At 35.0% G+C, this 17530-nt stretch overlaps 1 protein-coding gene across 2 annotated transcripts in view; it reads left to right on the top strand.

The window, feature by feature from the left end:
• The window catches only part of UBE3D (ubiquitin protein ligase E3D), a 198210-nt gene extending 192940 nt beyond the window's left edge, over nt 1-5270 (top strand). The window contains exon 10 of one of the 2 annotated variants that reach the window (XM_074237390.1): nt 4595-5270. In XM_074237390.1, the coding sequence (XP_074093491.1) occupies nt 4595-4615 (21 nt within the window). In that variant the 3' untranslated portion in view covers nt 4616-5270. The remainder of the gene's footprint in view (nt 1-4594) is intronic. The other variant, XM_074237391.1, reaches the window with a different exon arrangement.
• The last annotated feature ends 12260 nt before the right edge of the window (nt 5271-17530 follow it).

Here is a 17530-nt window from a genome sequence, read left to right as displayed (position 1 = left end):
TTTGCCCTTTGACCCCTGATATGCCACTGCTAAGCTTGTGTCCAAAAGAGAGCAAAGAAAGAAGAAAAGACTATTTTATATAGAGAGATGTTTATAGCAGATCTTTTCATGCAGCAAAAAACTAGACGCTAACAGTGATTCCATAAATTGAGAAATTGATAAACACATTACAATATATAAGTATATAGTATATAATAGAGTACAAAATATAAGTGATAAATTATTAATGTGTAGAAAAATATGAATAAATATCTGGATTTGAAAAGATATTGAGAGACTTATAAGAACAATTTATATCCATAACATCAATGTTTTAAAAATAAACAATTCTGAGAAATTTTAAATGGATAAATTAAATGAATGAACAAAACTGGAAAAACAATTTGTATAATAGCAACAACAATGAAAAGAAAACACCTTTAAAAACTGTAAGAACCCAAATCAATAAAATGGCCATTCATGATTTCAAAGGACTGCTGATAAAACATACTATTCATAACAGTGACAAGGTGATAAATTTACGGTGCAAATACATCAATTGTGTGCAAATACACAACCACTGAGGAATTTGTTTTGCTTAGTTATGCTTTTTGTTACAAGAAATTTTATTTTTTCCATTTTTTTATGAGGTAGGCAGGTGGGAGACAGAAAATATTTGTTCATTTAAATTCTATTTGTGTGTGTGTGTGTGTGTGTGTGTGTGTGTGAGAGAGAGAGAGAGAGAGAGAGAGAGAGAGAGAGAGAGAAGAGAGAGAGGAGAGAAATGTCTGTTTAAAAGTTGTATGCCCTTTCAGAAGAGATTGCTATATTATTAGTTTTACTGAACTGTTTTACTTTGTTAAAAGAGATCTCTCATGAAGTTATTGTGGTCTATAAATGTTTTTAACATAAATAGAAAATAGCAATAAAAACATTTTTAAAAATAGGGAAAAAAAAGTCTTTGTCCATGTGGGTATCCCTTCTATCTTTCTTGGTGATCTCATCTGTTTCCATAGATTTAATTATCTCTATATAGATGCTGTTTCCTGTTCACTGACTCTCTTGGATATCTCATTTAGCATGTGCAAAAGAGAACTCAGTACCTTCCCTCCCACCCCCATCATCATGGTAGCTAGGTGATACAGTGAATAGAATGCTGGTCCTAGAGTCAGGAAGACTTGAGTTCAAACTTGGCCTCTGATACTTATTAGCTGTGTGACTCTGAGCAAGTCACTTAACTGCCTCAGTTTCCATATCTGAAAAATAAGCTGGGGGATGAAATGACAAATCACTCCAGTATCTTTGCCAAGAAAAATCTCAAATAGGGTCATGATTGGACTCATTTACAATTCCACTAACAATGTATTTTATCCCAATTTTCCCACATTTTCTCCAACAGTTAATCATTTTCTTTTTCTTTCCTATTAGCCAGTCTCATAGGTGTGAGCTGGTACCCCAGGATTCTTTTAATTTGCATTTCTCTAATCCATAGTGATTTAGAACATTTTTTTCATGTGACTATAGATAATTTTAATTTCTTTATCTGAAAACTGGTTCTTCATATCTTTGGACCATTTGTCAATTGGGGAATGACTTGTAATCTTAAAATTTGTCTCAGTCCTCCAGTTTATTAAAAAATAGGGACTTTAACAGAAATACTGTAAAAATTGTTTCTCAGCTTTTTTGCTTTTCTTCTGTTTTTAGTTGCATTGGTTTTGTTTATGCAGAAACTTTAATGCCATCAAAGTGATCTATTTTGCATATTATAATGTTCTCTATCTCTTGTTTGGTCATCCATTCTTCCCTTCTCTATAGATCTGACAGGTAAACTATTCTTTGTTCTCTTAATTTGCTTATGGTATTGCCCTTTATATCAAAATCATGTACCCATTTTCAACTTATTTTGGTATAGAGTCTTGGGCTCATTTGTGCCATATTTTTTTCCAGTTTTCCCAACAGTTTTTATCAAATAATGAATGAGTTTTTAATCCCAGAAACTGCAGACTTTGGGTTTATCAAACAATAGATTATTATAATCATTTACTATTTTGTCTTGTGTACCTAACCTCTTCCACTATTCCACCATTCTGTTTCTTAGCCAGTATCAGATTGTTTTGTTAATTACCATTTTATAATATAATTTGAGATTCGGTATGACTAGGCTACCTTCCTTTGCATTTTTCATTAGTTCCCTTGGTATTCTTGATCTTTTGTTCTTCCAGATGAATTTTGTTATTATTTTTCAAATAAGGTTTTGGTAGTTTGGTTGGTTTGGCACTGGATAAGTAAATTAATTCAGGTAGAATTGTCATTTTTATTATATTACCTCATCCTCCTCATGAGCAATTGATGTTTTTTTTTTTTCCAATAGCTTAGATCTGACTTTGTCTTGTTATAATTGTGTTCGTACAGTTTCCTGGGTTTTTCTTGGCAGGTGGATTCCTAAATATTTTATATTGTCTACAGTTATTTTAAATGGAATTTCTCTTTCTACCTCTTCTTGCTGAGCATTGTTGGTAATATCTAGAAATGCTGATGATTTATGTGGACAAACCATCCCTTTTTTTGAACTTCCTATCATTCTAGTGTACCCAGACTCCATACCTAGACTCTTCACTCTCTCCCTTCCCCATAGCCAATCTATTGATTTTTTTTTTTTTTTTTACTTTGGTAACATCTTTCGTCTAAGCTTCCTTCCCTTCCCTGATCCTGCCAGCACTCTGTTCTAGTCCTCATCACATCTGGACTATTTCAATAACCTGTTAGTTTGTATCCCAGTCTTTAATCTCTTTCCACTCCAGCCCATCCTCCTCTCAGCTGCCACAGGTCTGATGGTCATTCTGTTAACTTTTAGTGACTACCCTATTACCTTCATGGTCAACTATAACACCATAGCCCTCCCCAGCAGCACTCCCCCTCCCCCCCCCCCCCGATTTTAAAAATCCTTCATAACCTGTTCCCTTACTATTTTCCAGTTTTCTTTTATTCCTTTTCCATACATTCTACAATACAGTATCATTGACCTTCCTAATGTCCCTTGATCATAACATTCTCCATGTCTGGAATACTTCTTTCTCTTCTTTCCTTCCTGGCTTCCCTGGCTTTCTTCAAGACTCAGTTCAAATTTCTCCTTCAGCTAGATTCCTTTCCCAGTCCTCTCTTATCTCTCTGGCCTCAAGTTGTTTCCCTGTTGTCTCTCCCATTAGAATGTAAACTCCTTGAGGGCAGGGACTATTTTTTTGCTTTCCATTTCTTTAAAAAAAGCAATCAAATGCCTCATACATAATTAATCCCTTAATAAGTGCTTATTGATTTACTAACTAGGATAGAACTGGGTTGAATCAAGCTATCAAATTAATAACACATTGCCTTAAAAGATGGTTGTGATTCCTCAAATGGACTTCTCAAAACTTGAATTGATAAGTAAATGTGAATTATCATTAAAAGGACATCATTAGGCTTCATGTTTTGTCATTTCTTTCCCGAGTTTCCTTTTGGCTCTAATAGATTTTCTTAGATTTCTTCACCAATTGAATTGTTTTTATTTCTTTTCCCACCGCACCCCAAATCTTACAAATCCAAACACTTCCCATGTCTATAGTGTGCTCTTTTCTCATCTCTTCTTCATATAATCCTATTCTTCCTTCAGGATGCAGCTCATCCACCACCTTTTATTTCCTGATTGCCCCAATTCTCATGCCCCACTTTCTCTAATTATTTTTACATAACTATTTGACATTTTTTCCTACATATATTTATATATAGAATATACACTCCTTGAGAGCTGGGATTATTTCTTTTTGTTTCACTTTTTGCCTCTGTATCCTGTGTCTTGTCCCAAGTTCTTTCTAAAGCAGTATTTTTCAAGAAGGGTGCCAACCTGCATTGAAAAAAGTAGTTTTCTCATTAGAAGTTTCCTATAGCAATGAAATCATATTCCAAGTTCTATCTCTATCTGAATTTACAGCCTAATTCATGTTTTCCCATAAATCTTTGTGGCTGAATAGATTGTTTACGATTCTGTTTCTACACTATGTCAGGTTGTTAACACTATTAGAAATTCAGAAAGTATCCTACCTGATTCTTGTTAAGTAGCTTGAAAATGGCCCTGTGTGGAGGCCTTAAATGAAATGAAAATTTAATAAACACTTGATTTTAAGATGTTCTTGTTGACAAGCACAATAAACACGATTAAAAACATTAGGGTGACCTGAGTTAGGTGGATGTAATTTAAAGGTGAGGAGGAACAGAAATTGCCTCGTGCATTGCTACAGCTGTGAATATTTTCAGACGATTCAGAAGAATCATATGAATCAGTAGAAAAATTTGATTTGGTGGGAGCACAATTTTAATGTCAATAAAAACTCCATCTTTTCTTTAAAGGATATGTTTATCATTTTAATTACTTTTATGGTTCATTAATTATCTCTGCCCACTTGGGTAAGAGCTGTAAAACTGCAATATTTAGCTGAATTGAAAGTGTAGGTTTGTTTCTCCCCCCCCACCCCCTTCTTTAGTGTGTACCCTTGCTGACCAGATGGAGCTGACTGAATGCTCATTCAAAGTGTCAGATTTATAAGTAAAACATGTTGTGGTTTGTTTCTGTCTTTTACAGGTGGCCTTTTTGAAGATGTGATTGTTGGAGGCTGGGCATTCCTCTCTCTGCAAAACAACTTTCCAGCATAATGCATTTCAAAGGGGCCAGGTGTCTCTGTGGCAGACAGCTATTTTGAAGAAAGGGGTTAAGTTATAAAAGGCGAACATCCCATTTAATTCTTTCTGTGTATTTGGCAATATGCCCCCCATGAGAATAGATCTCAGTTGGGCCCTTTGAAAAGCTGAGGCTCTGAAGAAACTCACAGTTGTGGGTTGTCAGAAGTTGGAGATGGATACAGAAGTGACCTCCCTAAGCCCTGCAGAGAAGGACGTTTGGCTCGGTGCTGCTGCGTCAGCACCACCTGGAAGGAGCAGGGTTGTTTGCTGGGATATTAGCTAATGGGGACCCATCTGTCCTGTATGGAAGCTTAAGAGACAGCCAGTGAGGACATCAATGGGGGGGGGGGGCTGAGTGTTAAGTGCTACAAATTCTGAGAAGCAAACATTTTAATTAAAGAGCATCATAGTAGTAATTTTCTTTAAAAAAAAAAGAAAATAGGTTATTTATAGCTATTTAATTTTCAAATTAAAAGTAAACCAAATGATTTATTAAAGCATTTTTCATAATGCCTAACTTGTTTGCTTCCTTCTTATATTCATTTTTGTATTATTGTAGTAACCTTTATAAGTGTTAAAGTCCCTGCTTTCATTTTAAAAATATATATATTTTAAAATTATTATCTTAACAAATATTTTGATATGTGATGAAAAATAAAAGGATTACATATGAAACTGTTAACTTCTGTTATTTACAGTTTGGATTTTTAATTTAACACAGGAATGAAGTAGAAAAAAAATTACCCTCTCTGTCTCTCTCTGAATTGCACTTTTTCTTCTGTATATTTTTAAAAGGTTTATTGCCCACTTTTCTTCCTTTTTCATTTTTCCATTTCTGTTACTACCCACTTACTTCCCCCCTTGGAAACTCTCTTCTCTCAGCATAACTGAACAATAATTATGTTTTATGCAATAATTATAAATATATAAGTAAAGCTGAGCAATAACCATACTTGTATAATTGACTCATAAGTATTAATGAGCAAAACAAATGAACATATTCATAGCACCATAGTTTCAAATAATCACATTAAACCTTATAACGAAAATTGACAAAAAGCACAGCCGTGTTATGACCAGAGAAAGTAGACTAGATCAGCCCTTGTTTCTTTTCCCTGTTGTTTAACTTCTTTTTCAGGATAGTCCCTGTATGGGATGTTCTGGCCCTACTCTTCTCTATTATTACTGAACTAACTTCCCCTAAATGTTGATTATCTCTACATCATGTTTTTTATTGAACCAATGAATGATGTTAATTGAAGTTTCCTGTATTACTTTCCAGCAATGGTATGGTCCCTATGTCCAAATGACTCACTATATACATACATGTGAATTTCATCCTTCTTCCTATATAAACATTTTTGTTTTTCATGTCTTCCAAGACAAGTGACAGAATCCTATCTAAATTCTCTAGGGTGCGTAATTTCATCCATATGGATTCTCAATCTAGAATTTGCCACAATATGGCAAAGCAATCCTTTTCCATCTCTCTAATTCACTATTTCACTCACCACTCTTGGAACTTTTTCCATGCTTTTTCATACCTCTGTAAAATTCCCATGACTGCCATTTCCCTGCCCTCTCAACTGAGAACTTTGCCTTATATTTTATTGGAAAAAAATTCAGGCCATTTGTCAAGATCTTTCTCTTCTCCTTTCCTCATGTCATATCTTCCAGATGCCCTATGGCACTTTCTTTCACCTTTGTCTCCTCATGATAAGGTGACCCCTCTCCTTGCCAAGATGATACATGCATAATCCCAATCCATCTTCTCCAGCAGATTGGCTTTCCTACCACCCCTGTTCTCTACTTATCTACTGACTGATTCCCTACTGCCTTGGGGATAGCCAGATGGGTCTTTGGATGGAGTACTGACCAATCAGGAAGAGCTGAGTTTAAATCTGGCCTAAAACTCTTACCAACTGTGTAAGGGCAAGTCATTTAACCCCTCCCTCAGTTTCCTCAACTAATTCTCAGATGAGGATCAAGTGAAATAATGATTGTAAAACACTTAGACAATGCCTAAGCATAGTAGGTGCTATATATTTGCTAGCTGTTCTTATTATTCTAAATATGTCCATATCTCCACTATCCTCAAAAAAACATATCTTCTCCCATGGGCAGCAAAGCAGTGTAATGGATAGAACATCAAGCCTTGGAATCAGGAGAACCTGAGTTCAGATGTGGCCTCAGACACTTAATACTTACTTAGCTGTGTGAACTTGGGCAAGTCACTTAACCCTATTGCTTCCAAAAATCCAAAAACAAAACACTTTATATAATTTATATAAAAGTCTTTGAGAAGACATTTTGTAATTAATGTCTCCATTTCCTTTTCTTTCATTCCCTTTTTTATTGTTGCTGAGACTGAATCTGACTCTTTGTGATCTCATTTGGGCATTTCTTGGCAAAGCTATTGGAATGATTTGTCAGCCTTCTCCAGTCCCACAGCTAGTTTGGGTCTTAGACTGGATTTGAACTCAGAAAGATGTCAAGTCACTTCTACCTTGGGTGCCCCATTTGCATTTTAACTCTGTACAGACTGACTGATGATTTTGTCATTCAACCAAAATAATTCTTTCCAAAGAAATCACTAGCCTCTTAGTTGGCCAAATCTACGTCCTTTTCAATTCTTTTCCTTCTTGATCTCTGTCACTGTTGATCATCTTCTTCTACTTAAGTTTCTATGACAGTACTCTGATTCTTTTCCAACCTATTTGACCACTCCTCAGTATTTCTATGTTCAAAACCTAATAGGAAGAGATAAGGATTCTATTAAAAATTATTAGAGAATACATAAAATACTTGGAAGTGTACCTACCAAGATAAACACAGAAACCATATGAATACAAATGTAAAATGCTGTTTACTGAAATAAAGACCAAAATGATTAGAGAAATATTAATTCCTCATGAGTAGGCCAAACCAAAACATGATAAAAATGTCAGTACATCTTAGTTGAGGGTTTTCAGGAGTTGCTGTGAACTGTGCTAGCCTAATAATGAGCTTTTGAGAATTTAGCTAAGCTGGCCATCAGACCACAGACCCTCCCAGCTTAGAAGGACTTGCCAGAGGTTTTGCCTTGCTGGCATATCCTTCAAGAAGCTAGGGTAACCCAAGCACATCAAGGAAGCATTAAATACTCAAAGTGACCTGGGATCTTGTGTATTTGGGTGTTCCTTCTAATTATGTAGATTGTATTCTATCTCTGTATTCCTATTCTGTATGACACTTGCAGAAGTTCTTCCACAGATTTCAGAAAGGGAGTTCCTCCTGTGTATAAGGCTTGTCCTTCATTTTCTGCTGTCATCACAGAGACACTGGTGGAGTATTGGATGTGTCCATCTATCATCTATTGCTTTTATCATGTGAATAGCCCATCCTAAGAAGAAAATTGAGTTAAATATTTAACTCTTCATGATTTAATTCTGACCAATTCAACTCCTTAGAATCAATGAACAATCATTAACAGCTAAGGTACTAAGTTCAAAAATTAGTTTGATCTCTTTTCCTCAGAATTTTGTTGTTCAGTCATTTTTTTCAGTCATGTTCCCATTTGGGATTTTCTTGGCAGAGATACTGGAGTGGTTTGCTATTTCCTTCTCCAGTTCAGTTTAGATAAACTGAGGCAAAGTGACTTGCTCAGGGTCACACAGCTAGTAAGTATCTAGGCCAGATTTGAACTCGGGAAGATGGATCATCCAAAATTCAGGCCTAATCAACTGTGCCACCTCATTACCCCAGAATAATAGATGAAGGGATTCTTGACACTCCAGATTTAGTTTTTTAAAAAATAAATTTTATTGATTTCTTTGGTTTCCTGTTGCATTCCCTGTCCCTGACCCCCACCCTGAATGTCAACCCTTATAACAAAGAATTAAAAGGGGGGGGGGGAATTAAGCAGTTCAGGGAAACTAAGCAACACATTAAAAAAGAACCGTGATAATCTTTTTTTCTTTTTCTTTATTTTATATAAGGCAATGGGTTTAAGTGACTTGCCTAAGGTCACACAGCTAGGCAGTTATTAAGTGTTTGAGGTCACATTTGAACTCAGGTCCTCCTGACTCCAGGGCCGGCGCTCTAACCACTGTGCCACCTAGCTGCCCCAAAACTGTGATAATCTAAGCTGTTTTACGCCATAGTCCTACACCATTGCAAAGAAGTGGGAGAAGGTGCTTTCTCATATCTCTTCTTTGATGCTGAGCTTGGTCATTATAATTTCACAGCCCTCATTTTCCATTGGCACTCTGCAATCTCTATTTCATTTTCTGGGTATTCACTAACTAACAATTTGTCCTAGCATTTGCCTAGGAACTGAAGTCAGATTCACTGGCTTTTAGTTTAGAGTCTCTTTTCTCATCTCTTTTTTTGAAAATTGAGAAATATTGCCTTCTCCAATCTTGTGATATTGCTGTCATTCAAATATCTCCATCATTGAAGCAACAACTACACCTACCAGTTCTATTCTTCTAGGATATAGTTCATCTGAGCCAAGAAGATAGCAACTCTATATTTATCATTTTTGTTCTGTTCTTCCTAGTCTCAAAGTTCCTTGGCAATGAAAACAGAAACAAAATTAAAACTGAACTGCTCTACCTCTTCTCTGATTTGCATCCTCATCAATAAATCAAAAAGCATTTATTAAACACCAATCTTGAATGAGGATCCTATGCTTTCTTTGAACTTTCTCTTTTCCTTAATATAGCTAAAAAATCTCTTTTATTTGCTTTTAACTTGCCTAATTATCTTTAGCCCATACTGAGTTTTATTAATGTGACACTATTCTTACAGACAATTGTATTTATCTTCTTTACCTTTGCTTATTTCTATCTTCTGTATGGTATATGACTTTTAAAAAATCTAGGTGGTTGGTGAAATCTCTGTGCTAGGTATTGGTCTCTTCAGATAACTTGCTTTCCTACCTAATCATTGAAATTTTTTCCCTTTGTATTTTCATAATTTTATTCTTGGCTCAAGTCTTCCTGTAGATTTTTTTCCCCATAAGATTTTAATTATCCTTCCTCTTAACTCTTCAAAATCTTTTAGAATCTAGTGTGCCCAACAACAAAATGTCCACCACAAATTGTTGAAGAAAATGATTACTTTCTCTTAGTTATCAGTTTATCCCTGTAAATGAAGAACAGATTCAGAATTGAATTTTCTCTTGTTAATTCTTCTACCTTTTAAAAGTTAAAGTTATCACTGTCAGGTCAAGAGTTATTAATTGTTTGACTTTTGGCAGAAAGAAAGTTCCAGTAGATGTCTGGATAATTGAAGCCCCCCATCATTATTATATCATCCCTCTTTGTCACTTGTAATCTGATTCCTTATCTCCTCAGTCTTTTCTGTTCAGCTGGTCTTATGACAAAATGACTTTCTATATGTCTTCATCCAAATGCTGTCTGTGTTTCCTCAGTCCTGGATTTCTTCATAGTCTATCTTATTAATATACAATAAAAAGCAACATGTTATATAAATAATTAGAAAGCCTGCTGTGTAGTCAGGAGAACTTTGATTCAATTCCACATTTACTGACTGTGACCCTGGATAAGTCACTGAATCTCTTAGTGCTCTAGGCAACTGTAAGACTAGAAATTTTAGAGTAGGTGCTGATCTGCATTGATAGATGGAGTTCCTAACTAGGAGATCCTTACGCCAAGGTAATCTCAAGTCCATACACACACACACACACACACACAAAGTGAAAATCATGATTCTAACAAGATGAACTTTTTCAGTGAGCTGCTAAGAAAGAGAATTGATTTATACACCTTTCATTACTTTAGTTATGTACTTCATAATCATCCTCATACTTGCATTTCACATATGAACTGTTTACTATGGAATATCATGAATGAACAATTTCAAGATCTTTTAGGACTTTTTTTCTGATTTTATTCCGCTAGATGAAAAAGATTTCCAATCCAGAGTCACATTCTAGTCCTTGATTTCATCGCATTAATTTTTATAGTTGAATCCAAGGAGGTCAAATTTCTCTCTTTGAGATAGTTCATCTTGGTTTTTGCCTATACAATTGATATCATGGATTTTTGCTACTCATTTCTTTCTTACATTTGTTTTTCCTGAGAACTTTTGGGTATTTTAACTGATGTTTTTCTTCCATTCGTGCAGCTAATTTCTTTATAGTTTGGTGGCTATATACTGGTAGCCCTCTCTTTTATGCTCTGTAGAGTAAATCTATTTAGAGTTATAAGCCACTAGGTTAATACAGTGTTACCATCCTGTAAGAATAGTGTCACAATAATGAAATTCAATATGAGCTAAAGACAATTAGGAAAATTAAAAGCAAATAAAATATTTTTAGCTATACTGAGGAAAAGAGAAAGCTTAAAGAAGGCATAGGATCCTCATTCAGCATGGTGTTTAATAAATGCTTCTTGATTTGTCGATGAAGATTGGTTTATATTTTAAACCTTATTGCAGAAATCCCAGCCCCAGTTTTAAATACCATCTTTGCTAGATATTCACTTTCCAAATATGATTTTTTTCTTTTGCTTCCTCTGTATTCAAAGGGGAAATAATAAGAAAAACAGTACCTATGCTTTTTAGTATTTTATCCAAAACTTCATAATCTCTGGCAATATTTTCTTATTGAAGTCCTTATTGAAGTATCATTTATGCTTTCATAAATCATCCAAAGTGTTTAGTGAGTATCTATTTTGACAAGTCTTGAGAGGTTCACTGTTAATATCTTGGGCACATGATCTGAGAAGATAGCTTTCTTTAATGCATTATCAAATTGACAAAGATCTGTTCTACTATCTCAATACAGGGATGGAATTAGTAACCAGCAGTACTTGTCACTTTCTTCTCTGATCCTTATTCGATGACCTCTCACTTGACATCATCTGTAAATTGACATCATTCCTTGAAGGATAAACAGCCATTCATTCTTTGGGCAATCCAGCTCCCTTTTCAGCAGAAGTCTCAAATTTATATTTTAGCTCCAAACGAGAAACTTTTTCTATTTCCTTTCTCCTCTGTGACATTCTTTTACTCTCTAATCTTTGGATAGGTCAACTTTTTCTGTCTCTTTATATTCTCCTTCCCTTTTGAAGGCTTATTTCTCTCTCTCTCTCTCTCTCTCTCTCTCTCTCTCTCTCTCTCTCTCTCTCTCTCTCCCCCCCCACCGTGTGTGTGTGTGTGTGTGTGTGTGTGTGTGTGTGTGTGTGTGTGTGTTTGGAACATTTCACTTGTTAACCTTGGCTTCATCAAGAATATTATGCAAAACTAATCTTTCTATTTTTGGAGTGAACCTAAACTGATAAACCTGGGCATTTCTAGAGATAGTTTACCTAAAAGCATGTCATAAAATTTGTATGTTATCTGTCTGGAAAAGATAGAATAATGTAACATGGATAATGGTATAATTAAATATATTTGAGAATAGTTGAAAGACAGCATTCTCAGAGTAATTGTTAATGGTTAATGGACAATGATATTTTATCAGGAATGGCCTAAACTTTTGTGGTTGATCTTCTATTTCATTTTGTAACCAGTAGGTGGCCAATGTGCAGCAAGGTTTGGAAGACATTTGCTCTTTTTTTTTTTTTTTGAACTGTTCTCCCAACAAAGAATTTGAAATACTGGTTCTTTTCAGACCATGTTTCTGTTCTTCCGCAGTTGATCTTCCCCTTGGTCAGTGTCTCTGGACTGTTCTTTGCTTTGAACTTAGAACCCCTACCTCTTCCTACTCCCCATCTCCCTGGGAATCTATGCTTTAGTAACCTGAATCACGACTCCATTAATTTAGGGATGAATTGGTCCTGAATTTTTTTTAATCCTCTCTCTCTCTCTTTCCCCCCCCCCCCTTTGCTGCTTAGAAGCTAGTAAAATTATTAATAAAATCATAACCAGAAGAACCTCTCCTGTTAGACCCAGCCCTGAAGTCAAGCTAAACTGCTCACTTATTTTAGACCAAGGTTTGAATTTCCATCATATTTTAATCCTGTAAATGACAGCCTAGTTGCTGGCATCCCTCATTTGCAATTTCCCCAAGAGTGCCCTGCACAAATACATACACACATTTACATATAGATACAACTATTCAGCATAAAACTATTGGGATCAGTCTGAGATTTGTATATGAAACAAAAATCAGGAACTAGAAATAGCTTAATGAAAGAAAAAATCATATGCAAATATCTACCGGCAAATAGGCACTAGAGAAAGGAACTGAAAGGAAGCAACCTTTTTTTTTTTCAGTCATTCAAAAGGATAGGACACTGGAACCAATCTTTAGTCTCTGAATCTATGTAACAAACATTCAGAGGCTCTTCCTTCTCTGATCAAGCATTGTGGTTGTCCCTTGGCTGCTGTCCTCTATGTTCCCACCTTCCACTGATTTGTTCAAACTCCCTTCATTACTCAAGTCTCTCAGAGAAGTGTGAAACAGACTCCTTTTCAATTACAAATCCCAGAATTTATTGTTAAATGATGAACTTTGCCTCCTTCTCAAAGGGAATTCAGTCCAAAGATTTTTCAGGTAGAATCAGTACTAACAAGTCTGAATAGATAGTTTACAATATTTTTAATCAAGTAACTTAGATAAAGACATAGATGATGAATTTCTCAAATTTGCAGATGACAAAGCTGGGAAAGATGGTTGACACATGGGATGACAAGCTAGAACATCAATCTGAATCTTCTAAGATGACATCTAATAGGGATAAATATAAATTCTTAACTTGGAATAATTTTGTTGGAAAAAACATTTGTGAATTTTAGTATACTGCAGCTTCAATATTAGTGATTAATGTGATGTGGCTACCAAAAAAGTCAAAGGAAACTTTGGCTATTAAGAGAAGCCTAGAGTAATTTCAAGAATCAAGGGGATGATAGTCTCATTTTACTTTATCCTGATCAGATCTTATCTGCAGTATTATGTTCAGTTCTGAAGATGGTTGACTGGATTGTTAAGGACCTTTAGTTCATTTTTTTTGAATGAAAAAGGGTTGTTCAGCCTTAAGTAAAAAAGACTTGGGGAACTTAATAGCTGTCTTCATATATTTGGAAGGATTTCATGTTCTCATATTCATATTTTCATATTCTATTTAATCCTAGAGAATGGAACCAGGAAAAGTATGTGGAAGTTGAAAAGGCAATTTAAACTTGATTTCAAGAAAAAGCTTCTCAAAATTGGAGCTATCCAATTATAGATTGAAAACTTTAGCAAGTAGAAAACTAGCTCCTCATTGAAGGACTCCAGAAGGAACGTAAATAAACCATTTGCTTGATCCAAGTAAAAAAAAATTCTAGGCTTGGGTAGGCCCTTAGTAGTCATCTTATGTAACTCCCTTATTTTTCACATGGGAAAAGAGGTCCAGAGAGGTAAAGTCTCTTACCTATAGTCATTGGTAGTAAGCATCAGAGGAGGTGGGTTTGGACTCTCACTCCAGAGCCATTGTTTTTCCCACTGGATTACACTGTCTCCTTGTTTCCTCATTGATTATTTTTTGGATTTCATATGAATTTGACTGAATGTCTGCTGAGTCCCTTTTCACTCTAAAATTTTGTGATACTGAGATTTTATGAACTTGATGCTTTGGGAATTTATGTACCAATCCTCAAAGAGCTTACCTTATAGTTGTGTTAGATTTTTTTTTAGAAATTTGACCCTGATCATAGTACTTATTCTTGATCTGCCTTAGAGTTCAGAGACAGCAAGGATGAAGAAAGAGAAGTTTTGGATATTTAATTTTGGAATTTAGTTGATGATTGAATCCACTAAGAGTCTACCATCATCTTGAATAAACATAAAAGATGAAGTTTAATGTCAGGCTCAGACTGGATTTTGGATTAGCCAAATATATGAGATTTTGAGGGAAAAATTAGACTCAATATTCACTCCTTATGGGCAGGAATTAATCTTAATACCAGCTATCCTAGTTATTATGATGTCATCAGTCTTCCCTCCCCTGTGAGATGAGTATCCCTGTATAGATCTATCCTCAATTATCAATCATACTTCTAGAAAATAAGATATTATAATACTTATTAATCAACAAGTTATTATTAAATGCCTACTATGTTCCAGGCTCTCTACTAGGAACACCAGAGATACAAAGATAGGTGAAAACAGTTCCTGCCCTACAAGAGCTCATAATCTATTTACTGAGAGTAAATATTTTAAATTAAATATTTTATTTAATAGGGAAGGGGAGGATAGAGTAGTAATTCTATCATAGACCAACTTCCCTTGAAGTCATTACTAGTTGGTATACTTATCCAGTCTAGCTCTTAGACTAACATCCTTAACTTGTAGATAGTCATTTAATGGATGAATTAAAGTTATTTACTTCAGACTTTTTTTTAGGGTTTTTTTTTTGCAAGGCAAATGGGGTTAAGTGACTTGCCCAAGGCCACACAGCTAGGTAATTATTAAGTGTCTGAGACCAGATTTGAACCCAGGTACTCCTGACTCCAGGGCCAGTGCTTTATCCACTGTGCCACCTAGCCGCCCCTACTTCAGACTTTTTAAAATGTGCAATAGCCATACCTAGGCAAATCTTCTCAGCAGATGAGTTAAACCAGTAGACAACAGACTCATTGGTAAGTTAGGGTATCGTCTGCCCCAAGAACATAAAGAATTCTCCCCATGGAATGGGCAGGTAAGAACAATTTGTTCCAATGACCAAGAAGATGGCTGAAGTGGATGCTGTGGTCAGACATTGAAGATTGCCAAGATCAATGAACTGCATTCTTAATCCATCATCAATTGTCCTGACTGTGGTCTTGCCATTGGACTTTGTTGACTCTGGAAGAGACTTAAATCCAATTCACATACAAGTCCAGACATTTCCCATGATATCATTAGTCCTCTTCAAAAACAAAGGATAAGCAATATCAGTTCTGAGAGAAAGGTAATTTAACTTTGAACCTATTTTAAGGGGACTAGACTTAATGCTTATATGTATCTCATTCATCTTTACTGTTAAATTGGGTTATGTAGAAATGTTTAATATTGGAAGTTTCTGACAAGAGTTAGGTGAAAGTTACTTTGGATTCTTTTGGCCTTTTCAAGTCTATTCAATACTGGAAAGGGCATCTCCATCTATCTTTGCTTAGTCAATGGGATCTGATTTTACCGAGGATATTGCTGTAAGGCAAACCTTTTTTTTTTTAATGTAAGACTTGCTCTTTGAAAGTTCTATTCCTTTCCATTTCAAGATCAATTTTGTAATGATTTGGTTGCTTTGTTTTTCACAATGAACTAAACACCAGTTTCATATTTATTTGTTCTGCTCTGACAAAAGTGTGGTCCTAAAACTTGAATGATAAAAGAGTACAAGTCATTAGGGTAATGTGATGAAAAGACCTGAGTTTTGACCCAATCTGCCTTGACTTCATTGAATAACTAGTTTCCTTAGCTGAAAAATTAGAAAGCAGAATTAGGTCATGCAATTTAATTCAACAAGTATTTATCAAATTTTTTTTCTAGGTATTTTGCTAAATATTGAGAATACAAAGATAAAAGCAGATGATAGTCTCTCTTTAAGGAACTTATATTCTAATTCTCCAAAAAACATTACAGTTCCTCTTCCCAAACCACAACATTTAATTTTATCTATCACATATTGTTGTACTTCATAATGTATTGTGGTACAGGAACTAGAAAACTTTATTCAAATCTGACCCGATACTTCCTAGCTATGTGGCTAAGGGCAATTGGTTCTCTGAGCCTTGGTTTACCCTTTTTAAAATGGGGATAATAATGACTATATGTGTAAGATCTTAGTCTAAATCTGTAAAATAAAGGAGGAGTAAGTGGTTCAGGTTCCCTCACCATTCTAGATCAATACTTCTGTAATTATGCTGAGATTGTTGTCCTACCTACCTGCTGTGATTCAAACAATAATGAGAAAATGTTGGTAAGGTGATTTCCAAACTTTAAAGCAACATACATATGTGTTTAAACAAACAAACACATGTATACATTGTATTATATATACACACACATTATATCTCTATATACAACAAATATCAATTGTTATAATTTTAGTTATTGCAAACTTTTGAAATCCTTTCCCTCTTTTAGACCAAAAGCTCTGTGAGGGGAAGAGAAGGAGTGTGTTGGAGCCAACTTTAAATGGCTTTTGGAATCAATTATTAAATTTCCAGTGTGAGCATTTATATCTCAGAAATAGCAAGTAGTATAAATCAAGATTTGAGTTATTGTTTCATTGATTGTTTAGACTTTAGAAAATGTTAATTAATAATGGAAATTAAATTGCATTCATTCTCTGCTTCTCCCTCTCCCCAGTCTTGTTGTTTAACATTTGACAGCATAACCCTGTAATACTCTATTATTTATAGAGTGGTTATATTTATATTTATTGCTTAGACTCTACAGGAATGTTGTAGAAGGCTCAGGAAATGAAGTTGTCACCAAACTGGAGGCCTGATGCCTAGGCTAATAAACAATAATGATAACCAGCATTTTATATAGTACTATAAAGTTTGCAAAGTTCTTTCCATCTATTATCTCATTTAAGTCTTGGGAGAAATTATGCTCCACCTAACCTTTGTATCTTCTCTAGTTCCTAACCCAGTGCCTGAATATAGCAGTCACCTAATAAAGGCTTAAAATAATACTACAACTAATAACTAACTTTTATATAGTATTTCTATATACTAAGCACTTTACAATTATCTCATTTGATTTTCACAACAAGAAATAGGACTATTACTTTTATCCTCATTTTACAAATGATCAAACTGAGGCAAATTGGTTGAGTGACTTGTCTGGGGTCTATTGGCTTTGGTCATATTCAGACTCATGTCTTTTTGACTGCAGGCCTGGCACTCTATCCCCCTT

The sequence above is a fragment of the Macrotis lagotis genome, chromosome 5 (genome assembly GCF_037893015.1).
Source record: "Macrotis lagotis isolate mMagLag1 chromosome 5, bilby.v1.9.chrom.fasta, whole genome shotgun sequence".
Classification (NCBI taxonomy): Eukaryota; Metazoa; Chordata; class Mammalia; order Peramelemorphia; family Peramelidae; genus Macrotis; species Macrotis lagotis.
The sequence above is the reverse complement of the archived record's forward strand: the minus strand, read 5'-3'. Positions and strand labels throughout refer to the sequence as shown.